This window comes from Brachionichthys hirsutus, unplaced genomic scaffold, assembly GCF_040956055.1.
Source record: "Brachionichthys hirsutus isolate HB-005 unplaced genomic scaffold, CSIRO-AGI_Bhir_v1 contig_200, whole genome shotgun sequence".
NCBI classification, from domain to species: domain Eukaryota; kingdom Metazoa; phylum Chordata; class Actinopteri; order Lophiiformes; family Brachionichthyidae; genus Brachionichthys; species Brachionichthys hirsutus.
In genome coordinates, this window is record NW_027180317.1 from 445,470 (window position 1) to 473,193 (window position 27,724).

Below are 27,724 nucleotides of genomic sequence, written 5' to 3' on the forward strand. Positions count from 1 at the left end.
GTGCACAGGTTGCAGAGTCAGTGTTGTGTGAGGTTGGAAGAAGGCAGAATGAAGAGGAGGGGAGGTTGGCCACAACAAAAGAATTGGCCTGCAGGATTTAGTTGCATCAGACAAGAGCTGCTGCTGCTGCTGCTTCAGCTTTTACTGTCAGGCTCACAAGCACACAGTTAACAGTGTGAGAGTGGAGCATGATGACATTGGATGTTCGACCCCTGCACCGCAACTTGAAAGCACTCATCCTATCCAAGAGCAGACAAGCTTCTGCAAACTGCTTAAGACCAATCATTCACTCAGATGAAAGTAACTTATTTTTAGCTGCTCTGTCGGCTGAGGAGAATTTTCTCTTGCCTGTATCATTTCCCCCCCCCCCCCCCCTGTTTGTTGTTCAACACTCAAGAGACTAAATGCGACATCAAGAAAGCAAAGGCAGCAAGGTGAGGATGCATGAACTGTCAGTGGGAGGTTTGAACTTGAGGCGGTAGGAGAAAACTCTGTTGCAGATGGTACTGATCCAGTGGTGCTGGTTGGCATGCCTTGAGACTAAATGTCCTGTACTTCAGATTAACTGAAGCCATTATTTGCCTCGCTGTGACCCACTACCACCCAGCATCATCTGAGGACCAGCACAGTCCTGTCAAAAAGTATTAAGCTGCCCTAGAGTCCTGTGATTATGATTGTAAAGATCACCCACAATGCCTGGTTTCTCTTTGCCTGCCTTGGTGTTTTCTTTCCTAATTGCTTTCTCCCTCCTGCATCATTTCCTACCTGCAGCCTTTGATAAACAGTTTCTATATTTGGATCTGTATCTCTGCATGCCAGGGTTATTTGAAAGCGACAAGAAAGGTGAACAGTAAAGTTATTATCAAACCTCATTCAGCTTCAGCATCAGCCATCACACAGTTCGAGTCACTGTGTTTAGGGAGGAATGCTGCTGCAGAAACCAACTCTACCATTTTATACCTTTGTATGAGAGGTTTTAAGCATTTTAACATCTCGTTCTTGTTTTCGGAAGTGTAAAGTGAGAGCTTTGTCTGCTAACTGCGAATAGATTCAATCACATTTCCTTTTGCGGATTCGTTTATCATTTTGCCCCGGCATTTTCAGAATTCCTGCTTTACAGATTTCCCTGTAACTAATTCTGTACTGCTCAAAAATCAGATTTTCCTGTACAAAAATATGGAAAAACCGCATTAGTTGACAGGTATGGCATATGCACTGAACCCTTTCCCCAACCATAAGGCACAGGGGAGCAACCCGTTCACATATACCGGGGTAAACTAATTCATAAGCAGAGAGCTTGAGCTTGGGAGTTACGAGTAAGCCCATCCCACCTTCCACATCTCGCCCAGTGCAACTCCAGCAAAATAGAGGGTCCAGCCCCCCATCAAGACAGCTCAGGCTACACTAAATCTATTCAGAACTTCTTAACCTCCCACACAAGCTTGGGCTCCTTGGCTCCTTACCCACCAGAGAGGTAACATGCCATGTCCCTGTTGTAAGCTGCTACAACCGCGGATTGGACCGCCATGGTGCCTGCCTTTCACTGCTGTGGGTGGTGGACTCATGGGAGGATAGACCCATGCCATGAACCCGTTTTGGGCTGAGCCCAACCGGACCTCATGGGTGAAGGCCCAGTCACCAGGCGCTCGCTAGCAGGCCCCGTCCCTGGTATCCTTTCGAGTACCAAGAGTACTTGTCATCATGGATCTCAACATTTTAATGTTTATTTAAAAAAAATAAACATTTTGCAATGCAATTAACAAGTGCCTCTTAAATAACAGTCGTGATCTCGTGTGAATGCATTTTTTTAAAGAAGCTGCACTATCCCAGCTTGCACAGAGGCCTCGTTCTCTAAACAATTAAAACCACTATAGACCTAAAGCATGGACTGACTCACTAAGGGTTTGGCATAAATAAGTGTTTCACTTCCGCCAATACCTTTTCAGTCATTGTTATGTTGTTGATTTTTTCTTTTTTTTTAAATTCCTTGTTCTCATTTAAGATACTGACTGAAATAAAATTACTACTACTACTACTACTACTACTCCATTCACAATTAGTAATTGATCAAGTGGTCGGCTCAAAGTAGATAGTTGATCGTTGAGCAGCAGGCTGTTTCTCCCTGAAGACCTTCCAGCCATGGGAGATTTCATTCCCCATGGCATACTATTATCAGTCTTTGTTTCCAGTGACTATCTGCATGCACACCCAAGCAAGCATTCAAGCATGATGACCGAAGGTAAACCTGCGTTCAGTTTACATATATAAATGTACTGATTCAATGTGAATTGCTTATTTGCTCTCAAACCTCCATGTCTGAGAAATTATCCTTCATAAAGACACTGAAATTAAATTAATTAAATTGTGCCCATGATATGTTCCTTTTTGTTCTTTCATATTTTAATGAAAAATTATCTTCATACTATACTGTAAACATATTTTTTTCCCCAGCAAAAAACAAACAAAAACAACAACTATCCAGTTTGTATTATCAAACAACAGCATTATTTCTCTACTGAATAAACGCAACTAGCACAACTACTACAGTTTCCCTCACTGAGGAGTGAATTCAAGTACTGCATTGTGGGTGGTGAGTTTTATAAAAAATGAGGGGGTGGCATGCCACAAAATCTCATTAGAGGGAGATCCTAAAGCACCCTTTGCCTCCCCATAACATGGCTTTTGCCTCATCAGAGCAGTAGATCAGCCTGTGAGAGGAAATCAGATCCACACAATCCTTATTCCAAGCAATACCAACCTCCGATTTGCACACACTTACAAAGCAGGACCAACAAGACTATACAGAGCTCAGCGGGCAAGAACCAAATGATTTCAAGGAAGGCGCTGTCAGTTCAAGGGTGAGTGTGTTTATGCAGAGTAACAAAAAATATTGGTATTCTCCGCCTTGAAATAAAAAGGCATTTATTCAACTTAATAAATTACATGAAGGAGAAATAGCCGATCACGGAAATGAATACTGCTGGTTTTCAAAGTATATAGCCTGAGTGTAGGAGGAAGCTTTCCGCAATAAACAACCGTTCTGTTCCTTTTAATAAATGGTTGCAATTTTTATTTCATATATACTTACAATTTATCCGGAATGCTTTGATACAGGTAAATTAGCTTGTACTTTCTGTAAGGCTATAGGTAAAAAAAAAAAAAGACAACTTTTCGTGGAAACATAAGAGTTCGTCTTTCTGCTCATATCAGAGAAGCACCATGTTAATCGTTATTATATTAAGTGGAAGTTCAGCCGTTTCCTCTACCAATGACTGAACAAGATGTCCCAGTTCAACACTGGGCCCTTTTTGCTTTCTCTGAGTTTGAATGTGTGCTACAACATAGTGTAAAGATCAAATATGTCACTGAACTCTATATCAAGTTTAAGCATTCATCTCCACTTAGGAGATCACGGCTCCATTTTTGTTTGGCTATTGATGCACCATATGGACCACAAAGACTGCAGGTGTCATCTGGATAATCCAAGAAACCGTACACAACAATACTTCTTGCAAAAATCTGAAACCAGATTTGTGGTATCGCTGTTCATTTACCTGACAAAGATTCAGAGTGTTGAAACATTTAAAAACCAATCCCCCGATTTATCTGACACTATTGTCAGATAAACTGTAAAAAAGAAAAAAAAAAAATCAGAACATTTTATGGGCATCCCCACTTTGAACATGGCTACTATATTTTGATTCTAGGGGCAATACATATAACATGTGGGAGTCTGTCGTGTTGATTTTTGAAAAAAATGTATTCACCAACACCCAGCTTATCACGCATGCTGCAATGCTTCAGTTGTTATCACACAAATGTCACACAACCGGATGGAAACAAGCGAAGTAACTAAAAAAAGAATGTGTGGATTTAAAATTTAAACGATATTGCTGAGGTAAACAAAATAATCAGACTTTAAAACAAAGATGGCAAGCAAGCCAGGTGACCCATTTTTGAAAGTGACATTTTGCAATCAAAAAAATCTTTTTTTTACCATCTAGGTGGGAAGGTTCGAGATGCTGACCTTTAATTTGACACAAGCAGGGACAAGCACATCACACGTAACACACTGGACTGAGAGGTGGTGAAAATAAGTATTGGTGCCTTTGTGGACTTCATTTCTACCTGACACTTTGTGTGCAAGATAAAGGTAGGTGAGCTGAAGGTCATACATACAGATCCGTACCACACAGGCCTTTTTTTCTCATTAGGGAATGGAGGAAGAGGAAAGAAGGCCACAATAAATCTTTCAGCCTTGAGTTAGCAATTCCATCTGAAGATGGAAATCCAAAGCGAAAAATGAAGTGAAGAGATTTAAATAACTTTAATTAAAAGTTGATTAGCTTGATTACCATCACAAATTCATCACTTGAAGAATTCACCACACGTGCATCTAAGTGTGTGCCCTGTGATTACCAAAACTCAGCTCATAACTCAACACAAATTTGATAATTAGACTGACTTTTCTGCTTCACTACCAGGGCAAGATTAAGTTCTCAAATACTGTGTACTCTAACATTATATCTAATAAATATATTCATTCATTCATTCATACTTTGTTTTTTCTGAAAGACAAACACACACACACACATGCATGCATACAGAGTGTAGCACAGACATTCATGTCTAACAACAGTAACACATAGAAGTAAAAGAGAAGCAAATCTGCTTCCCGGAAATTGCAAATATGGCAATGTATTCAGGTAAAAAAGACAGTGACTAAGTTCTTCAACCGTGTTTACGCCTGGAAAATTGTCCTTTTGGCAATTGCAGACTAACTGCTTCTTTTGGAATGTTGCTCTGCCGAAGCACAAATAGCCAGGGCAGATAAGAATCCAATTACCCATGGCAAATAATGGATGTCTCAGTTAAGATACGCAGCCACAAATTTCCCAAAGCCAGTCGCCATCAACTGCATCACCATGTTGGAAGTCACTAATTCATCTTTAATCACATACGACAAGCATTGCATATAAATATATACACATTTTTAGGATTTAATATTTACTCACATGTAGCGTAGGTGTGGGTTCTGAGCGAATGCACGAGGCTGGATCACCTTCAGGTTGCAATTCATGATAGTTCTGAAATGATAAAATACAAATATAACTGAATAGCCCTCCAAACAAATATCTTTCTTTTTCTCCTAACCTGGGCATGTTAACATGCTCCTCGCCTCTTTGCAGATAAACCAGTTTTAACGGCTCGCAATGCTGGTCGGATAATCAGGAAACCAATCAAGCATTGGTACTGAATTCTAATTTGTTAATCACAGGTGACAAAGAAGTCAATGACACATTCTTACTTTACAAGTTACCTTCTAGAAATCTGATCATGCATGTTTTGTTTTTTTCAGAATAAAGTGGCTTAGCCTGGAGGTGGGGATCCACGGCCTTTAGATGTGTCTGTCTTTGTATAATCTTTGTGTGAGCAGCATGGTAGCGCAGTGGGTACCACTGTCGCATCAAAACAAACACAGTCTTGGGTTCGATTCCGCCTAGTACTCTTATGTGAGGAGTGCGTCCGTTCTCCCTGTGTCAGCGCGTATTCTCTCCAGGGTCTCCGGCTTTTTTCGCCGACCAACAAAAGCATGCGACGTAGGTGAATTGATCGCTCCAAAATTGTCTGTAGGTGTGAGTGTGAATGGTCTTTTTATAATTTAATAAAGTTTTTAGTAACTAAGTATTTACTAAAGTGCAGTATTTACTCCTATTTGAGGAACGTTGAACAAAATCATCCAGCTACTTTCTTCAGTAGGAACCGGTGGACTTGGATACGAATGTTCAAGACAGGATGGGGAGGACAGACAATTCTGATTGGGCTAGATTTTTCCTTTTAGTTGTATTTTAATTAAAATCAGAGTTGTAGAGTGAAACAATAAACTTAGTGAATTAAGTAAGTTGGGTAAAAAATTTACCGCACAGCACAGATGAGTTTCTTACCCTGTGTGATGCTGCCACTAGGCAGCAAGCACAACACAAGGTAAGAACATTCCCTGGGAAAGCCCACGGAGGAACCGGCATCCCCAGCCAAGCAAGACGGACAGCAGGAGACAGACGGCAGTAATGAGAAAAATGCTAATTTAGTGCTGGAGATATTGCACTTGGCCTTCTTGATGAAGGATCAAGAGGATCACAGGAGGGACCAGTTCTGACTTCGGAGGGCAAAGGAGAATACTATTTTCTGATGAGAAAGAGAGAAATGAAAAGGAAGAAAAGGCAGCAACTGAGGGAGGATTGTCAGGCTGAGAGACTGTAAAGGACGGGGCTTTATGGAGGAGGGTAGCAAAGAAGGGAGAAAAAGTCTAGCATTGGTTTAAAGAAAAACAAAAAAACAGTAGAACAACAGGGACTCCTAATTCAATTTTCCCTGCTGATTTTTAGCATTATTTGATCAGTGACTAAGGACGCAAAGGGGTTGTTAACACCAGCATGAGAATTGAAAGCTTGTTTAAACCTCATCTTCTGTTAGAATAAGAGGCCCAACCTGTATTCCTTCTGCTCTGCACAGACCTGAATAGATTATTATTTCTGAATCAGAATTGGGTAATATGTCAAAATAAGACAAGTATTATACATCTGCATCCAGCAGAGCAGAGATTATACTGACAATCTGATGCAAAATAAGGATTAACAGTCTACAACACAGTAGGACACTGAAGTGTCAGACACTTGTCTCCCACAGGTCCCCTCCAGATTATGGCATCAACACTTACAATCTCTGCAGTCCAGTGTAGAGCTCCATATCAACGTCTCTCAGCATCTGCAGTCCTGTCCAGTTCTCTATGTGTCTGTAAACAGAGAGAAACACAAAGCTAAATGAGAAGTGCCTCTTCATCTGAGGAAAAAGGCAAAACGTTCCAGGAGAAATGACAGATGAAAGCATTTTTTTTAGTCCCCAGCTGCAAAATAACTGTCTCTTGTCAAAGTTTTTAAATATAAATGCATTTATTTTGCAATTATTGGAACAGTTCTGACAGCGTGCTCTCTGCTGGTCTCTGATAGATGCCATAAAGCAGCATCTGAAGCTTAGTCTTGTTTGCGAGAGGGATCAACTAAATAGGTAGTCCGGATTACTTTATTTCTACTAAATAATGTCACTAGACTTTATTTTTACTTTACTTTTTTATATGGTGGTTAAAGTTAATAGTGCTCCAGGATTTACATTAACATTTTAAAATATTATTTATAAATGCTTTGCTTTCATGGGTTGGAAAAGTAATGGGTAAAACACAAAACGCCACACTCGTGTCAATTAAGCCAGGGAAATTAGATGTTGCAGACAAGACCGGCACTGCAGTTTTGTTCAGGAAAGACAGCACAATGATTAAACACTAAAAGAACCTTCACCCTGAATATCAGGTTTCAAATCAACGCTAGCACAACAAACTATGAGACACAGACGGCTAATTGAATGTTTGCCAATTTGAATCATATTTCACTGAGTTTTATGCTGAGCTTTTAGCCTGTGTTCATTACAACAGCAAGAAATAAGTGTCTAATCAAATGGTTGTGCTCCTGTAGCATTTGTTCACGTTTTTGTGCATCTGGTGTGCAATAATGATGCAGCATCTAAAAAATTATGTTCATGTGAGCAATGCACTCTGGGAAGCATCATCTGTTTCGGTAGAGATGAGACTAGCGTACAGGTCTGCAAAATGAGACCATCACTGATCAAACCCATCTGCATTAAGAATTACAATGGTAAATGATAAATTAAACGGTCCTGAAAGCACAACACAGCACTGCCCACATTTACACATTCACACACTTTTGGGAGAGGCAGCCTTAATTGTTGGCTATTGGTTTTCCAATAATACTAAGACTGGCGGCTGGGACCAGTTAAAATTGATATTATTTGGTGTTTGTCCAAGAAATAATTTAGGTCATTTGTTTTCCTTGCAGAATAGTCATAATTTGGATTCAACTGTGAGCTCTGGAAATTGAGTTAGGATTTGCCAACTAGGTTGGGATATTAAAACTCAGCCCAAACTAAAACTAATTTCTATTGTGTGACACATTGATTGATGATATAGGCTGGTTTGATTTACTTCCAACCAGATTGTACCAGTCACCTCCACCTGGTGACCTCCCCCATAATTATCTTCTCCAAATGCAGTATTTGAGCATTGTTTGCTGGAAGCATCAGTTTAATCTGCTAGGCTTGAAGAAAAAGGAAACGGAGGAAAAAAAATTGTCTGGAAGCAAGGCCGTCGTCGTAAATCATATAATTCTCTGTAAATAACGTAAACCCGGAAGCCTAAATATAAACTGTGGTAGGTACTCAACGTTGGTCTGAGAGCTGCTGTATAAACCATAGCATCCTAACTTCTGCTACGTTAACACCTGCTGAAGAAGCTAAAGCACAATCGCGCGTAAAAACATGCAAGAGTTTGTTTTCCATGAAAACCATATTTCAATGGTTAGACAAATGGAAACAAATAGCAAGCTTTTTTTTTATGTGTTTTCGAGGTACGCATCAGTTTTGCAGCCATGCCAACACTGAATGAGTCGTTGTATCATTAGCTTTCTGTCATCGTTGACAAAGGACTAACAGGTCCGGACAACAGGTATATCATTTAAGCATTATTGTACACCATAATATGAAAATGATCCAATATTGCATAATACAAAAAAATAAAAATCATAATATATCCAGGCAAAACATTTATTTATTCATTATTTATGATATAATTGAGCACAATCCCAAACAGTAGAGAGGAATGAGAAAGGACCTTTGTATGGAACCTCGGCTTGTCCACAGAACATTGAATGTGCATGTGGATTAGACTGCTGTGAGAAGAACGATTGTTATGAATAACAAAGATGCTATGATAATACAGGGACAATTAAATCTATATCCCGTTATTCCCGGCTCTTTCGAGCACGCACAAATGGAAATGCTACAGAAAATATAAATCTACATAATTTGAAAAGTAATGAGATGCTAACATTTTATATTTCAGGAAGACTGATGAGTCAGACACTACAACAATCTTTAAAACGGTGCTTTGTCAAAATTAATACCAAAGGAAAGAAAGGACATTCAAACAAAGGAAGACGGGGGACATGAGGTCCGTTTTCTTGACAACATGATTAGAATGAAAGTCTGGCTCTCTTCTTTCCCTCCTCTCGTCTGTCTTTAAATTATTTGTTCTCTGTTCAGCATTTCATGACAAGCACTTTCTAAATAAATTTACCCTGACATGACTTTGATTAATAACTGGGAAGCACAGAGGAAACGAGCATGATGCTATCAGAACAAATTGTTCAGTAAGATCTATTAGCCTTTTCTCTAACATGCAAGACTATGAAATTAGAACCACGTTCCATCTGCTTAAGATAATGGTCTCCAACAAAGTACAATCTGAACTGGGTGGCAGGGTGGTCTGGCGCTTGAGGAGAACACCCTGGAACCAAACAGTAACAGATTCGATCCCAGCAACAGCCATCTGTTGTGTTGCGAGGCCCTGGGCTCCACACTCAAACCCGACGTGTTATCATGTTCTGGGCTTCAGTGAACATCCTGCTTCTCATTTCATAATAGGTGAAAACAAAAAATGACAATGTTGGCAGGATTTAAAGCATGAGTAGGATTTTAAAAAATTCCAGATCTCCGGAAATATTGTATTTTTTACCAATGACAAAATTACTGAGTTAGCATGGAACAAATCTTAGCAGAAATCAAAGTGCTAATTGAGAAGTTAAAATATAGAGGCAACATAATTTAAGTTTAACAACATTGTAGATTACAACATAATGCAAATCATGCACAATTTTTCTTTTTTACCACAAAGTATCAAAAATGTGTTCAAGATGAGGGACAGTATTTATGACTTGAGAGAACTGATCTGTGAAGATCAATTACTTTACGGATAAATGATGGCGTCTGATTGTCCTGTGAATTGACTCTTATCAGATTGTTGTAGTTTTGATTAATATAATGAACTTGAGGACTGAGAACAAGATAAATGGAATTTAAGAATATTCAAATGAAGTTAATACTCCAATTAACAGTAATGGGGAACCATAGTAATAGCCATAGTAGCATGAACACAGTCAGGTTCACAAGCAGAGCAACAACATTAAGCAGGATGACAATCTAAAAAATGAGCAAAATAAGATATGTCCACCATATCTGCCTTTGTTGCTCCATGTCATTTGCTTTTCCCCAGAGGTCATTTCGTCATTATGCAAACTTCTACCTAATGCAGCTAAATCCTCCTCCCTAAAGCCAAAACATGTGGCAAAAGGACATGAGAAGTAAGATGCAGCTGGGAAAGCACTGGGAGAGTGCAGACCTCCGCCGAGCCCCTCAGTCTCATATTGTGATTTACAACAAACATAATGACCCTACATTTATTTTATTGGTATTTTTGGATTCCCTAACCACGAAAACAAACCGTTTAGCAATTGGATTCACATTGATATCATTATTCATCTAGAAGTTATTCACAAAAAGCACACCTTCAGGATTTGTAGATTCTTCTGCATCTAGATCCAGAGCTTTTGAAGATACAACAAATCCATCTGTCCACTACTAATTCCACAGCGTCTTGGTAAAAGCCAGCAAAAACAGAACCTCCTTTGTGGAGTTTAATAAGAGAGATATTATTGAAAGTGTCCAAAAACATAATTGTTCCGTTGTGAAAGTTTCAACTGGATCTGTTTCCTCAGGTATTAAAGATAGAACTAGGGAATACAAGACAACACATAGAACAGGAGATCCTGAAATACTGACAACAGAGAGAGAATATTCTGGCAGAGAACTGTCCAGAGAGTCAGGCGCTGATTCGGTGAGATGAGTGTAACAGGTGCGTCTCGTTCAGTTCAACAATGCCACCTCAGCTGTGCAGGGGCAGAAATCAACCTGCAGCAAACCATAGCATCACCATAGCAACCCTCACAAATGGGGTTTTAATGTTAAAATTTCATATTTATTTCCTGGATCAGATCTAGAAGATATTTTGCATGATAGTGCATATCGGACCCCTTTATGACTGTGATTTTTATCCACAATTCAATTGTGAGTGAATTTCAAGCATATTTTACTATATTTCTTTATAAAGCATCTATTATAAGTAAATGGGAAAATCTGGATAGCGACAGTATCCACATTCCGGATCCAATCGGGATGAAGGAAATAAAGAAAGAGTGGTTGCCTCCATCAAGGAGGCTATGTGATTTTTTTTTTATCTGCTAGCAAAACAACACAAAGATTTATGAAAGGGTTTGCACAAACCTTTCCCCAGATTAAGTCAGCCATACAATATCCCAGTGGTGATTACAATTTGGTGATAATCAGGATCTGGTTCCTGGAATTTTATAGAGCATCTTTAACATTGTGATGTTGGACAGTTTTCATCATATTTTATGACTTACAACGTTAGGACTATGCGACCACAATTGAGATTAACCTCTTCCACAAACCCTTCCAAATGCTACAGACTTGGCAAAGGTTTCCACTCTCTGAGTGGTTTTGCTTTGTCATCTAAGAACATATTTTAAGTTATATTTAGCGAGACACTTCGCAACTTTACTCCACATTGCTTGTGGTTGCAAATTCTGTTTGTAAATAAAAAGGTTTCCATGCAGGATAACAGGTTATTTACTTGATTTGTGGCTGCAACATGAAGATGTGTGCTGGGATGAACACAATAAGATTTTGTTGCTATGGTATCACTGAACCAAACCATCGTGTCAAATGCATGATAATACAAGAAGATGAGACATGAGGTCCCTAGTAGCACAACCACCAGATATCTGGTACTTCTCAGTAATCTCCTCTGATTCCACCAATTGTTTCCAATACTGCTGTCTGTCTGTGATTTACAACTTTGTTGGAAGGAACTACAAAGCCCGCACCGCAGCCTTAATGGGAAAATGTTTAATAAAATAGAATGTCCCTGGTGTGTTCCAGGGATATTGATCTACAATGTGCCTCCCTCCCCTGTTTTCACAGAGACAGAGAAGCACTCCTCTATAGCGCAAACACTTCAGAGGGGGTAACACAGTGGTGAAGTGGCACTTATCTAGATTAAAACAAATACCCAACATCAATCAGATAAACTGTTTGTCTTTGCATTTTTTGTGTGCAAATGCATGCGAGCAGCATTAAAGACGGGGGTCGGGAGACAAATTAAAGGGACACGGAGGAAGTCAAGATGATGACGATCAGAACGTCTGTTCTCTGAACGTCTACTGCAACTTGTCGGCTGGAGTAAGACAGCCTCTGAACCAATCATGAGGGACATTTAGCATTCAAAGCGTATAAGTGGGAATTGAGTATTGTTGAGTATGATTGCTCCATTTTTGCTCAGTGAGGTATCCCACAAAACCCTTTCCTTCATGCAAATGTAATCACACACTGACAGATGTCGGCTTCTCGTTGTTAATGTATAAGCCTATGAAAATATCTGCCTTCCTTCTTTTGGTCAGGATCTGACATATTTTATCCTCTACATTAGGTGTGAGAATTGATAAGATTCATACGATTCCATTTCAGATTCCGTGGAACGGTCCAGTTAGTTGCAAAAATGGCAAACGATTCCAAGGAAATGAAAGACTGGGAACGGCTACTCAACAAGAAGCTGTTTTCGATTCCCATCCCTACTCTACGTCATGTCACTGTCAATTTTTACCAAAGGAAGTGACAATGAAGTGTTTTCCAAGTGAACACTACAGCAGGCGCTGTACAGGGCATTTAAAGTGACAGGAATTTATTACTCACTTTCCTCTCTAATTTCATTCCCATGTCGGTCACAAGATACAAAATGAGCATGCATGCTCAGTGAGTCTGCTAAAGTCTAAAATTAAAAAAACATGATTCTGATTTCACATTGGCAGACAGAACATCATAAAACAAATGGACCCACTTCACTCCTCCGCTGCACTCTCACTGGGAAAATATGAAAACCGAGCAAATTGTGCCAATTTGTCTCAATTACATTTACAGCAGAGACAGTGATCTGGAGAATATGATATTGACATAAAAGTGACAGACCAAATTGACCAAATTATAGCTTTATTAAAAACGATTCCCCTGCATGGAAACAATGGATTCAGCACTGAGGACACAGCCCAATTTTTTGAGCAACTGCAACTGAAAAATCCATGGGGATAGACAAATAGTGGGACAGAGAGAAAATAGTGAAACACTTAAGGACACAGAAGATGAAAAGAAAATAACACGAATGAGATTTCTATTGATTGTTTTGGCTGCCAGAGTTTTCCTGATCCTCTTGGGGAGGGATGGCCCTGATTATGGGCTGATCAGCCAAACAGTTATTTCTACTAAACGTTTGTCTCAGTGGACCTGGCCATTACTCAAGGTACAACATATAATCTTTACAAAACAACACACACACACTGTGTGGCTTGTTACTGCATTTTGATCATAGTATGGAATAAATTATGCTGAACAATACATTTTTCTATTTCGTTAGTAATGATTATCTGATCCCAATGAATTATGGCATTGTTATATTTTCCACCACTCCAGAGTACAATCTTATATTGAAGCCTATTCTGTGATTATCCTGACTAAGTTGTTTTCTTAAGGTTACACAGCTGTTGAGTCCCAATCCCTTGGGTTCTCTTTGCATTACTGTACTGTGTGTAGAAATTATTTAACTTTCACTATTAAACACAGCCATGAGTTGTACTGTTGATTTTAGATTATTTGTTTTAACTAACCATTTAGTTTATCCAATGAAGGCTCTTACCTATTTCCTTAGTTAAATCCAGACTTCCATATCCATTAAGAAAGGTGTTTGGCTTGCTGTTAATGTGTGCACTCTTCCACACTACACAGTGTGTGTCTTGTGCATATGGGGAATTTGCAAGAATGAAGTAAATGCAACACACTATGATGCATTTACATGACTGATTAGAGAAGTACTTAACTGAAGGTGATCTTCACCAACTTCTCGAGCTGCTAACCAGCTTGGCATGAAGTAAATCTAATCTAGTGTAGTGTCGTGTGTACAGAGTGTTTTTATTCTTTCTTGCTGCAAACAGATTCCCTGCCACACCAAACATTGTATAGGGTGTTACAGCAACTGAATATCATAAAGTTGTCAGACATTAAAATAAAACATTCTGGTACAGATGCTAAAATGCTCTGTCGAGCTGAGAGGAATCAACACAATTTGGGTAGCAATTATTGTTTTGTCACAGACGACTCCTTGCATGCATTCTTTGAGGCAATGCTGCGGTTAAATATTTGGATGAAGCTTTGTATTTCTCACATTGGAGTGCGTTCCTCAGCTGTGGAGCTCTTTAGTCAAATAAAAATAGTCTGAGCTATTCAAGGATTGTCTGTTTCCACTGTGAACAAGGAGAATCACAAACGAGGCGATCAACTGCGCATCACTTTTTATGTTAACATCTGGTAGACAGAGAATGAAATTGAAAAAAGACAACATTAATAGCTAAAGAAAATACTGACAAAAACACAAAACAAAAAATAATGATTCCTGAGCATGGATACGATGGCTTCACTCGGCTCAAGTTTCTTGCTGATAAGAAACCATATAGCAAGATGATTTTTCCATTCACAGCCACAACCAACCATAATATCCATAAGGCGTTCTGCTGCTGTCAGCAGTTATACCTCTAGTGCTCTTGAGTGTCCATTGTCCTGCTAACCATTAGATGTTCAAGTGACCATATAGCACTGGATTTCTGCCAGAATGTTCATATTATATGCAAACATGGGTGGCCTTAAGCCAGAGACATAAAGTGTACTTTATCTGGAGAAACATATAATTACATGCTTTCTTGTTCCTGCTTCCCATCTTCACCACATGCTGTACTAGAGTCCATGAAGTGAGGAAAACGAGAACGGGTGAGGAGCGAAAAGGACAGGACAAAGTGGGATAGATTACAGTAAAAGGTGAGATAGGATAGAACAGAATATCATAAGATTAATAGGATATTACTTCTTGTTTTACTACTTTGTATTGTAGAATTACAGGATATAGGATGGAGTAGGATAGGATAGGTTTGGACAGGATAAGAGCAGGCTTAATTTTTAGTCCCAGACCGCTTTTAGTTAGGAGTACCGTCCATTATCTAGGAAATATTCATTTCAGATCATTATAAATTTTAAATTATTAAACCTAATCTCTGAAAGACATAAACTGACCTCGCTTTTCTCTGCAGACAAAGCCCAGACCAAGCGCTTGGTATAAATATGGTTCGTGTTTCATTTAATCATAGACTCAAACCAGATGAATGTGATTTTAGGACACATTTACGTGCATGTATCTGACTTAAATTAACCGGTAATGATACAGCAAGAGACAAAATCACCATCAAAGAATTTAGTCTTGAACAGAAATGAGCTATACATGGAGTGCAATCATACACAATACAATTACATTAAATTATTTATTCCACAATGATGTGACATTTACTCTGCACTTGACCCATCCTGGCAATGCGACGTTGTCACCACGAGAGAGAGAGTTAACAGGTGAAGATAATGAAAGATTTTGAGAAGAGACATATTGTGCAGTGAGCTGCATTTAAGTAGGTTTGATTACAGATTATGATGCCATCTGTTTTGAACGATGTTCTTACTGTACATGAGAGGCAGCATATTTGAAATATGATGTGTGCACCTCCTGCTGGTACAGGAAAAGACTCATGCCTGGGGGCCGGTTGTCTACAGTGGGGCAAGTCAAAGCCTGGCAGAAACCACAGTGCTCATTTTACAGCATAAGGAGAGGATTAAAGATTCTGCGCATGTCCATCACAGAACTAGCCACGTCCAATTTTGGGATATGATAAATCTGCAGCTGGGGGTATCTCTTCTGGAGAATTCAATTAGGTAAAAAGAGTGGAGGTTCACAGTGATATAAGAGAGCTGATCATATAGCTCCTCAGCCCTTCTCAGCCCTTCCAGTAATGAACCCCCCCCCCCCCCCCCCCACTGTGACTAGATTGATTTGACGAGCTGAGCTCAGAGTTCACCCTCTTTTTAGAATCGCTCTCAAAAGGTCTGGCATCATAGTGATGGGGAGATGCTTGAAATACAAATGACGGTTTGGACCAAGGATCAAGCACGTATCGAGCCTTTATGGTGCAGATTCCCTTAAGGAACTTTGATCTTTTCAGAACCGGCAAATCTTTCCTTCAACTCAGCCGTGATCATTAATTCTGCTCTATAATTACTTCACAACTCGATTATCGTTTGGTAAGACCCGTATCTGATTTTTTGTCTGTGTGAATGGAATTTATTCATGAACACTAGACCATGTGAATTGCGTCTACGTATAGTTTTGGCTTAAGTTGCTCTATTAGAAATTATACGTCTTGCAACTGGCTAGTACAGTATTGTATGCATATTATAGTGAATTTATTGTATATCAATTCTGCCATTGAGATTAGATCACAGTTTTAGAAATGATTCTCAAGGATGTACCTAATTGTGCGGGTAAAAGTAGTGTAATTAGCATTATTAGGATCTGATAAGAATCTCTTTATGAGATTATGTGTCAAAGGCACAGCTATTATCACAATGATGAATTCAAAGAATCGCCTGGGTCAAATGTTCTTCAAAATATCTCCAACATTGATTTAGCTCTTCAGAGCAGAAATTAATGAACAGATATACCAAGATTTGAAATTTTTACTACTTATTTATCGCAACTGGTGATACTCAGGTCAATATACTCAACATGGTTTGACCCAGTCAATAATTTTTAGACCTAGATATGAGAGAAATCCACATCAATGTACCGGTACTCAAGTCTGAAATGCAACCATTTTAGTATTTAAACCACAATCATTATCAACGATAAAAAGTAATCTTCCTTATCCATGTGACTTCATCTAATGGAAAATGACTTGGTTTGGGTTGTGATACTGTAGCGAGCTCAAGCGATCACGGGGGCCGGTCACTGTGTGTGTGTGAGGCGCAATGCATCATGGGAGTGACTGGGTTGTGCTTTACACACACACAGTGACCGGCCCCCGTGATCGCTACAATACACTTCGCTGCACTCCATTGCAGCAGGTCCATCTCTATTGGCCATCTTTATTTACAAACTATAAAATTAGAGCATTACTCCTAGAAACTTTATTGTTGAGCACTAAAATTACATGTCCCAATGAATCTGTAATGGCCCTTTTTGGGGGTCTTTCTGTTCAGTGCCCTCTTTTGCAGCTCTTCAAAAATTATTCATTCATATTTTTTCATTTATCAATTTAATTATCTCCTCCTCACTTTATCATAGAAAACGCATCACCAAACAGAATTGGACTACGTCACACATATCCGACTGGGAGGAGACATTAGCACCGTTGTAGCAAATGCTTTGAGATGAAATGGTCAAGCAGCAAACAGCAAAGTGATCACTAAATGTAAATGAATTGTTGTGATGACATTCTCAGCCAGGATCTTATGAGTTTATTAGAAGACAATTGTACCTCCTAGAACACATTTATATACAACAGGAATTACTTTATTGCTGGTTTATATATAAGTGCTTGAGGGGCTGAGTCCTCCCTGAAACCGATTGCCGATCTCGGCTGCGTTCGCAGCACTGAGCACTGAATGGACGATATCCCAACCTGTAGGCCGACCGTAAGAGATGACACTAATGAGGGCGGTGTCATCTACAAACTTCAGGAGGCTGACAGACTGCAGGTGCAGCAGAGAGAAGAGCAGAGCGGAAAGTCATTAAATCCTGTAGTCCTCGGTTTTATGGGGACCGAGATAATGGAGGTCTTGAAGCCCAATTGGATGTCATGTCAGGTTTGTCTATTCCACAGAGTGTCTGGTTGGAGAACAAAAACTGTGCCAAGTGTAAGAAAGTCTGCAGTGAAATGAAACTCCACCTGAGTGATAAACTGATAGAGCAGTTACATTTATGAACTGATTAAGAAAAAGATCCAAAATCCTAACATCTAATCTGAACTATGTATTCAATATTATCATATACATATTGATTTACCGTAATATAAATATTTTATTATTAAATATATTGGTTATTGTACATTCTGGAATATTATGACACACCTCGTGCATTCCTCTCCACACAGGAATAAAAAGTAATACAAATATAAATGTAAAGGTAGAAATGCTGACCTTTAAGTTGTCACACGAGAGGAAACCTGAAGATTGAAAGATTCTGGAAAAGTATAAAATTATAGTAATGTTATGTCTTTGCATGACAAAACCTTTTGCAGGTTTGTGACATGAGGTAAACCCATAGACAAATAATAGTCCTCAAATGAATCCAGTTCCACCTTCCTACACATGATTTAATCTATGCTGGCTAAAAACTTCAGGGGCGTCTTCCCATTTTATATTTTAACATACCACACATCACTTTCACCTCTGTATTCAGAACTGTAATTATTTTTTATTTATTACAGTCAAGCTCTGTCGCTTGTTAATGTTGTATTGTCATTGGAGTTTTTTTGTCATCATTTTAAGAGAAAATTTGGATGAGTACCAATAAAGAGTGGAAGAAAGAAGCATGAAGAGTTGATGTGAGCAGATTTGTGTGATTATTTTATTTAAATGAAGGTTTTGTAAGATCAGTTCAGAAGTAGGAGTACAGAACCATCACAGCAAAGCAACAACAGAGTACACACCTACACTACACAATAATTAGGATCCCAGTATACAAATGTAGAAGTACAACATAATTTGAAGAATACGAATAAGAATATGTGGAAAGCAGCAGAGCTCAATTTGAAAATACAAAATGCAGTCATGTGACAATAGCGAGAGGGAAGCTCTTGTTTTCCTGTTAATAACAGAAACCAGGCTTAAGGGAAATCAAAGCAAATGGTTATATTGAATCACATGTGTGACACTTCAGCACCTGAGTCCTCATGCTAATTGGAGCGCCAGATAAATTAGGATTTCCATGTTGACGAAGTGACAAAGGGAATTTACACCAGCAGTAAAGGAACAAGGCTCACAGTTGGAATTAGACTCAGCCGCGGTGATATTTAGCCAGGTGTCAAAATAACAGGATTCTATTTTTGCAAGAACACAGGAGCTGGATAACATGGTTGGCAATGAGAAAACGTCCTGTTTCGGGGACTAAAATGCACTGAGGTGTACGAGAGGGCACAATTGTGTCTTCTGAACAGATGATAAAATACACTTTTTGTGTGTGTCAAGGTTTATTTGACATCTAATCTGAGAGATAGTCAATTAAAGCTGCATCAATTTGTTGGTTGAACACAGGTAAATGTATTTGTACGGAGATTATTTTTAATGTATTTATTCCAAATTGATCTTACCACTGTGCAGAATTTTCAGTGGCTTTTATTTATTTTAAGAATTTCATGATTATGAACTTACAGAAGTCAAGAGCTCAAGTTGCTGTAACTCAGGACTGACTCTCCAATCTTATATCATAACTTCATTGTGCAATTCATTTTATAATGACAACAATAAATAAATCAAATACCACGCATGCCGCAGTTCTCTCAGGTCTTCAGAGTCGACCAATTACCTACAGTAGGAAAGAAGGGACTTTGGGGGGAGATTGAGCTCAAGGTTGATGAAAATGTGATTTGTTTGTCATATTTCCCTTGCTTTCATTTAAATAACTGCTTCTCCTTGATGCACGCCCTATCTTCATCTTACACACACATGACACACGGACACTATTCTATCAAAATGATGGCCAGTGAGTGAGTCCTAATATAAACAGTCAGACAGGATTACCTTTAGACTAGAGCACGTCTACCACAGAACATAAAGCTGTGCTCTTTGGTCATCACATCTTCATATTTGCCTGTGTTCAGAAGGATTAGGGGACTCCCAGTACAGAACCTTTCATTTGTTACAAAGTCACTCAAGTGGCTGCAAAGCAATGTAAAACTAACACAGAAATATGCAAATCCATAAATGAATGCATATTGACTTAAAAAGGACATAAAATGCATCGTAGAGCCACAAAATGACACTAATAAGATTGTGTTTCTTTCAGTGTGGATATTTTGTTGGCAAGATTAGGAGCCTCACACAGTGACTCGTAATCTGCCCATAATAGACATCTAGTGAGTAGAATGTACTGTAAATTAGATTTAGTATTAAGGAAAGGTTGTTCCTAAAAGAACACATTTCTTGTTTCTACCAACTTGTTTTTTTCCTCTCTAAAATAACCAGATAGGAACAAGTTGGTCTTTGGAGTAACAATAAACACATTAGTGATGCTTGACAGGTGATGGCTTCCTCTGGAAATAAGAAGCCCCTGCAGTTCTCTGTGTCAAATGCAGACAGCTGCCACTGCAAGTAGCTTCTCCTGAATGGCATGCCAGCCAGCTTCTCCATCAAAGCCTTGTCAAAGAACAAATACCAGTTTTTCCACATGGAGTATAATTATTGAAAGAACCAAAACATTGCCGGAGGTGCCACACCCTGACAGCTATTGACTCCAAAAAAACAAAAAAAAGATTAATCGGTAAACTAGCATGGTGTGGAGAATATATAAACAGAGGAAGGGGAGGATACCAGCACTGGTTTGATAGTGATGACATATAGACAAATAATTTTGAAAATAAAAAAGAAACACAAAACCTGTAACACACCTAAACTTACAAAGTAAACTGGACACACAACAAAAATTAAAGCAATGATATCAAACAATTGCAAAAGTAAGTGGTAATGGAGGTTGAATGTAAATGGAGAGGCGATGACAGTAAAATAGAGGAGGAGCCATAATTGTAAAAATAATAATAAATTCTAAAAATAAAATAAAGGCTCCACTGTGACACAATCGTAGAAAACGTGAGGGTGGAAAAGCCTCTTATTTTTAATTCAGGGAGAGCAGATTAGAAGAGGGAGCTCTGAGAGAGGAGGATATGATTCAGCAAGAAGTGACTGATGTCAGGTGCTTCTTAAAAAGATGAGCTTTTTTAGCCTGTGAAAGAAGATAGAAAGCAACTGTGATATTTCGAGTGAAGCAGCAAGGTCAGTGAAACAACAGGAAAGCAGTAGGAAGGAGAGCCGAGTCCCTGCGGGCCATTTAGTTTTAATGTGTTCTCATTTGCCTCCACACAAAGCTCTGTCAGGGTCTTAAAAAGCCCTCCTGGTGCTCTTGGCTTGTACGGCCACCGAGTCCTCGGCTCCCTGAGAGTGATCAGTGAGCATAGCTGAATGGCCTGCCAGCTCCATAATGTTTTGATGTAGTACAATATACACCAATAGTCCACAGAACAGAGCAAATACAGATATCAGAGCATATGTAGCTATACATAAATAGAGACTGTTGTGGTGCTCAGGGCCAATATATGTATATATATCTTATATATATACATATATATATATATATATATATATATCTGCTTCCTGGAAAACTGAAAGGTACACGTGTGCTGCCATGCTGTATTCTGTCCTTGCGGCTGATGATGTTTAAATCAAAGCTAAACAGACAGAATTATTGAGCCATTCATTTATTATCAGTGTTTGCCACTCAAACAGCAGCACTGTTATTTGTACAGATGGAGGACTGATGGACGGGCAGGGGAGGACAGCTCACCACGGGTAATGGCTGCTTTGTTTTGTCAGAACAGAGCAAGGCAAAAACACAAAGTCTGTCTTTAGTTAAGAACTTAGGAAAGGGATGTGGCCCTAAAAGTGATAAAATTAGAAAGAAAAAATAATAATAATCTACTCAAAGGCAAAGATAAACTCAAACCTCCATGTGGTCCTGAGCAATGACATTTGGAGTCATGCAAACTATATTCAGCCCATATCTGGTGCAGACGTGAGAAAGAATTACAGAGAATGTGCACAGTTCTTTTCTGAAGCAGAATTTTATTTAAAAGCCAGTATGTCAAAAAAAGATGAGGACCTTCATAAAAAAAACTAAATGAGCAGCGTTGTTCATACAGTTTTAAGTGTCAGTCACATCTGACACAGAGGGAAGTGTCTCAATAATACATAATGATTTGTGTTTTTTTGCAACAGAAAAATCTCCCACAAGATAATGAGTAAGTAAGCTTTATTAGCAATGGGCTGGTTTCGGGTTGTGATGCCTTATGATTGACACTATGGGGGTTGAACACGTTTCCTCACCTGGGTAAAATGAATGACAATAGGAGAGTTGGGGATGGGCGGACGGAGAGAAACACAAAGCAGAAACAAACGTATAATAGTGTGAAAAGAAAGCTTGATCGAAGCACCGAGAATGGAGACTTAAAGGAAGGATGGATTTGTAAATATGCTGTCAGTGTGACTTTACAAAGCCAATACATTTTGGCCTGACTAAGTATTCAAGAAAGTACATGGTACTTTATTAAAACACAATTTTTTTTGGCTGCATCCATCAATCTTCTGAGGTGTTAAACCACTGCATTCAATGATGACACTGACTCATAATCTGTTGTGTGAAAGCAGCAGCACAACTAAATGTCATCACTAAGACCATGGAACATGACCACAAGTCTTTGAAGGATTTCACTTATCCGGGTTAAAACACAGGGTCTTCAATGCATCTTTTGATTGTTAAAGCAGGGGGTGCTTCATTGGTATGCATCTTTTAAGACATGAAGGCTGCCTGCAGATGCGAGAGATGAGGTGGCGGGGGCGTGGGAGATACTGGTTCGATCTAATGGCCAGGACTTCTCGCAACATCCCTGCATGCAGAGGATCTTAAGCAAACCGCCGCTCTCTCCTCCTAATTCTCAGATGGCAGCCATGACCTACTTTCCACAAAGGCAGGCTCATGCAAACTTGACAAGATGCTTATAACAGAGGAGCCCATCTTGCGCTGCCTGAGGTGAGTTTTGCAATGCGGTAGCAGCAGGGGGGTCTGTATGGTAAAGGCAAAAGGGCAAGACGTGTGTTAGCAACTCTGTCCTGATGGGCTAGATGGCATTTGGGGATGTGACGCTGAAACAGCCTGGCAAAAAGGACACATCAAGGGTTTTACAGGTTGTCAAAAGCCCCTGTAGACCCTTAACCACATGATTCATCCATCCGTCCATTGTCTTGTAGACGAGATGACTTCAATCGTCTCGTCTACAGCCGTGCGGGTCACGGGTGCTGGCTTATCCCAGCTGACCACAGGTGAGAGGCGGGTAACCCCGGACCGCCAGCGCATCATGAGGCCACACATAGAGACAAGTACTCTCATGCACACACTCATTACGGACAAGTTGGAGTGATCAATTTACCTAATCTGCATGTTTATGGCGGTGGGAGGAAACCAGGAGACTCCGGACAAACACCCACGCAGACACGGGGAGAACATGAAAAACTCCCCACAGAGAGGAGTCGAACCTGTGAAGCAACAGCACTACCCCGACACCACCTTGCTGCCATCATTCATTTGATATCAAACAATTGGCTGATAGTTAATTTAATTAATATCTCTCTAATGAAACTTAATTAGCAGACACGAAGAGTATACAGACACTGCAGCTGTGAACATAAGCTTCAATATGGATCCTGCATCAAGAAAGCTACATATTCTAAATCTGAAGCATCTACAAACCACAACCGCTCCCAACCTGAACACAGGAGATCTGTGTGATCTCCAAGTTTCAAGTTGGGCACCGTGATTAGTGTCGCCAGTCTGTGTTCAAGTAAATATGAAATATGTTCTCCATTTTCCCTTCTGTTTCTGAGCCCTGGCAATGAAGAATGGACAAAAACATGGCTTTTGAAGACTGTGATTTCACAGCTTTTTGACCTTTCAGTCGTAAAATGGCATCATTCTATGCTGCTATATGTTTGTATGAAATTCTGTCAGAACAAGATAAATTATTGACTTATGGTTGGAAATGTGTTTTAAGAAGTCGCAGTAACCTTTGGCCACAACATTTCCAGGTTGTCTGTATGCAAGTAAGCGGTTGAATCAAAATTGAAGAAAATCTCCCCAAGCTTATTATAATGGGACAAAAGGACAGACGGATGGTGTAACCAACTTGAAAGATTAATCACTGATGGTGTTCACCTATATTAAAATATTTTGAGAATGGAAATTGCTCAGAACAGAAAGTTGTGTCCTGTCAAAATCCAAATTTAATTTTGCATTTTTATTCTTTGACAACATTTTGTGATTCAAATGACAAATTTAGCAAATTTCAGAAGATATTTTATTTAAGTAAATACTATGTACAACTCTAGGACATTCTTTTTAAAGAAACATGAAAAAAGAAAAACAATTTAATATTGTATAAATAAAATAATATATTTCAGATAGATTATTAGTCATTCAATTAACAATTTCAAAATAATTCCTCAGAAGGTAATCACAGCTCACCTAAAATATATATTTCGATAGTTTTTTTCGTCATACCTTCAGATATAAATTCAACATCCAAGGCTGGCTTGAGACAAGCTCTGAGATTTCATTTGTGAGCAGCTAACAGAGGGTGAGTTAAGTTTGAATATCGTTTATTTGTCCTCAAATGAAAACCGAAAACCGAAGATCACACAAAGAAACTTGGATAGTTATATAAAAACATTTCAGCCCACCTGAAAGAAATACCAGGGTGATGAAATAGACACGTGTAAATCAAGATTATCAGCAGATATAAGTGAACTGGGTATCAAAAACCGAGACATCGAGCAGAACACACATAATAAATAAATACAGGTGATGAAGGGAGGTGTTGGTAAAATTAATGCAAGGGGGTTGAGGTGGCATCGCTGGAGTGTTTCAGGAAGAATGAAAGTTGGTTGGTGCGTACTGATGGAGGGGGGCTCATTGCTCATCTGACATCCCAGTCTGGAGGAAGCGGAACAAAACCTTATGACTGGGTTCCAGCTCACTGAACCTGCGAAACCCAAGGCCTTGTAATAATATTCATATCTGAATTCATATCTAACATTTGAAATTAATTCCATCTAGTCAACAAGTGGGTTATTAACAAGTAAAGCAGATTATATTATAATCTGTCCACAAAATGTGTTATTGATTTTTAGTTGTGTCTCATGATGTCTCAAGCATCTCTTTCATTCTCCAGGTCCCCACTGATGCTTCCGGAGTCCAGCACCTTTATTCTTCAAATTGAATTTAAGCATGGCAGTAATGAATGCTTATTAAACCTGCCCCAAGGCTGAGAAATAAATATATGTAGCAGCACATTTTCCCACAACTGTATAATCTTTTCCGTTAATTAATCCTAAAACCAGTTTTCCTGCATTCAGACATTAAAGGGGCCGTTTGTTGGCCACAAATAAGCACCTTTGTTTCTCAGTTAGAAGGTTTTTCTGAATCCACATCTGGGTCTATATATGTGGTGTTTGCATCCCGTTCCTGTCTCAGAGTCCAAAGACATGCAGTTTAAAGGTGAATTGGTGACTCCAAATTGCTTATGAGCACGACCTACTTTGTAACTTGATGTGACAAGCTGTGTGCTGTACCTCGCCTCTCAAAGCAATGTCAACTGGACAGGTCTCAACCACTTTGTGACCCTGCAAAGGTTATGTTTTATAGGAGCTATAATTAATCTTGTAATTTTGCTGCTTAATCTTCTTTTAAATTTGATTCCTGCAATTCCCCCCCCCCCCCCCCCCAACTCAAACTGGGCAATCAGGAAGCCTCTGTAAGAGGGGTCAACAAGTGCTCCAGTGATTTAGGAGTTTAACTTATCAATGATCATTGAGAAAACATATGCACAAATTGCACAGCAGATATCTGGACTTGAAGTTGTGTTGGCCACAGTCACATGCTGTGGGCTGCACAGGAGTTGTAAAAGGTAGAGAATTTATGTAACGCATTAATGCTTGGTGCCTGAAACCGGGGAATAGCTTCCCACACAAGTCGCCGATAAGCAGACCTTGGAAAGATTCCCATTTGAAAAAGGTTTCTTTGGCAACATCAGCAAGCTGGCAAGTTTCATATAAAATGTGCAGTTGAAGGTGTCTAACAATCGATAGTTTCAAGCCGAGCTGGGCTCTTTTGAAATTTTAAAAAGAAAAGAGAAGAAAATCTTTCCAAGCAACTTTTTATGGAAGTTACTGGCAATGGATGTAATGGCCGTTGAAATATATAGTCAGTAGAGCAGTGGATGGATGGATGTGGCAGCTTTATTTTCATTTGGCTCTTTTTTGGACCATATAGTCTACTATTATCCTAGTATATATCAAGTGAAAATGTGTTTTCTACATGGAGATCAGAGATCGGGTCGAGCCACCAGAGGCAATGCTGCTATGCTGTAAAGATTACATGTAGTTTAATGTTATGGAAATTAAACCAAAGCATTCCCAATGTGACTTCTTTCATTCGAACTGAACATCTTCCATAAGTAACAAGTAAGAAATAAATCATGAAACTACAATAATAGTATGCATTTTAAAGGATACCTTGAATATTTGGAAGTGAGAAATCACATACCTATGTACATGGGATGATCAGGAGTTTAAAAATATTAAACACCAACCTGCCAGCTGTACTTGGCAAAGCAGATAAACTGTAAAAGACTTAAGTGTGAAAGTCTGTGTCTGCTGATAAACAAATGGCACATTTGAGTGAGGAAAGCCTCAACATTAAAGAAGTCTAAAATGTGATGCTGCTGGAAGAGCTTTTTCTTCCAAAGGCAAAAAGAAGCCTCCTCATTTTGACATCTATTTTAAGGAGCGCCGTATTTCATAGTGAATTTAATTGCTAATCAAATGCCATACAGCATAGGACACGTGAATTAAATCATAGGGAAGGAGGATTTATTGGACTTTATTGGCTGGCTGTTAAATGTGAACTTGTTGAGTTTCTGATAAAGCATTGTTGCTCAACATGAAATGTGTTGAGGTTTTGCTTTTTTTTTTGTTTTGTTCTGGGGTTTTTTTGTTCAGGGGTCACTTTAACTCATATTTTGAAAATTCTAATCTGTGCGGAATGATGCATAGGCTGATGTTTTTCTATGCGCACCTTAAATATGAGTTGATATTCAGGATTATTTGACATCACAATGAGATACACAACATATGGGTCATGCAGTTCTGTGTCATTGTTCCTCCAATGTACACTGACATACAGTGTGTATACATTTGAATAGGACATTATTCTGCATTATACTAAAGTCGACACAGTCGCTGTGAAAATACTGACTCACTCAACTCAGGTACAAAAGAGGAAGAACAAAATGGGGCAAAAGTTCATCATGAGCAGTAGCAAGGATCCTCCGAGATGTGTTCTCACCAACCTGTCAAATGCATCAGCTGCTATCAGAACATCATTTTCTCTTCAAGTATCACAGCTTGACCTGATCTGGACCGCTTGAACCACTGAAGCCTTTTAAAATGGATTTCTAATGTGAGAGAACTGGAAAACCATTACGGGAATCTTTTTTAGATGGTTAACTACAACAATTTTCCGTATAGGAGTGTCGGCTTAATATTTCCATTTCAATAAAGGGCACCTACACCTCTGATTCCTTCATGATGACCGTCAACTTCTCCAGCCATACATCTAACATGTTCCAATGAGACAGAAGACAAAGGACGTTTTGTACTGTAGGCAGACTCCTCGCTGACTGCTGTGCATGAATACTGGTTGCTATTTTTAAAGAGCATGTTTTCTGGCCGTCTATTAGCACAAGCAATTGCCTTATCATTTATATGTTTCAGTCAACGCATTTATAGATATGTTGTGAGTGACCGTGTAATATATGTTTAGAATTAAAGCTGCACTAGACTTGTGCGTTTTAATTCTAGAATTACTATGTTGAGTTGAAAAGAAACAAAATTGTCAGATGTTACGCAAAACCAACAAATGATGAATCCTTTGTGTCCATGT

General features: G+C 39.1%; 1 protein-coding gene across 1 annotated transcript in view; it reads right to left on the bottom strand.

Annotated features, from left to right (window-relative positions):
• The window catches only part of LOC137912584 (NT-3 growth factor receptor-like), a 117,633-nt gene that overhangs the window by 88,146 nt on the left and 1,763 nt on the right, over positions 1-27,724 (bottom strand). The window contains exons 2-3 of the mRNA XM_068756722.1: positions 6,719-6,793; positions 5,016-5,087 (exon numbers count right to left, since the gene is read on the bottom strand). Of these exons, the coding sequence (XP_068612823.1) occupies positions 5,016-5,087; positions 6,719-6,793 (147 nt within the window). The remainder of the gene's footprint in view (positions 1-5,015; positions 5,088-6,718; positions 6,794-27,724) is intronic.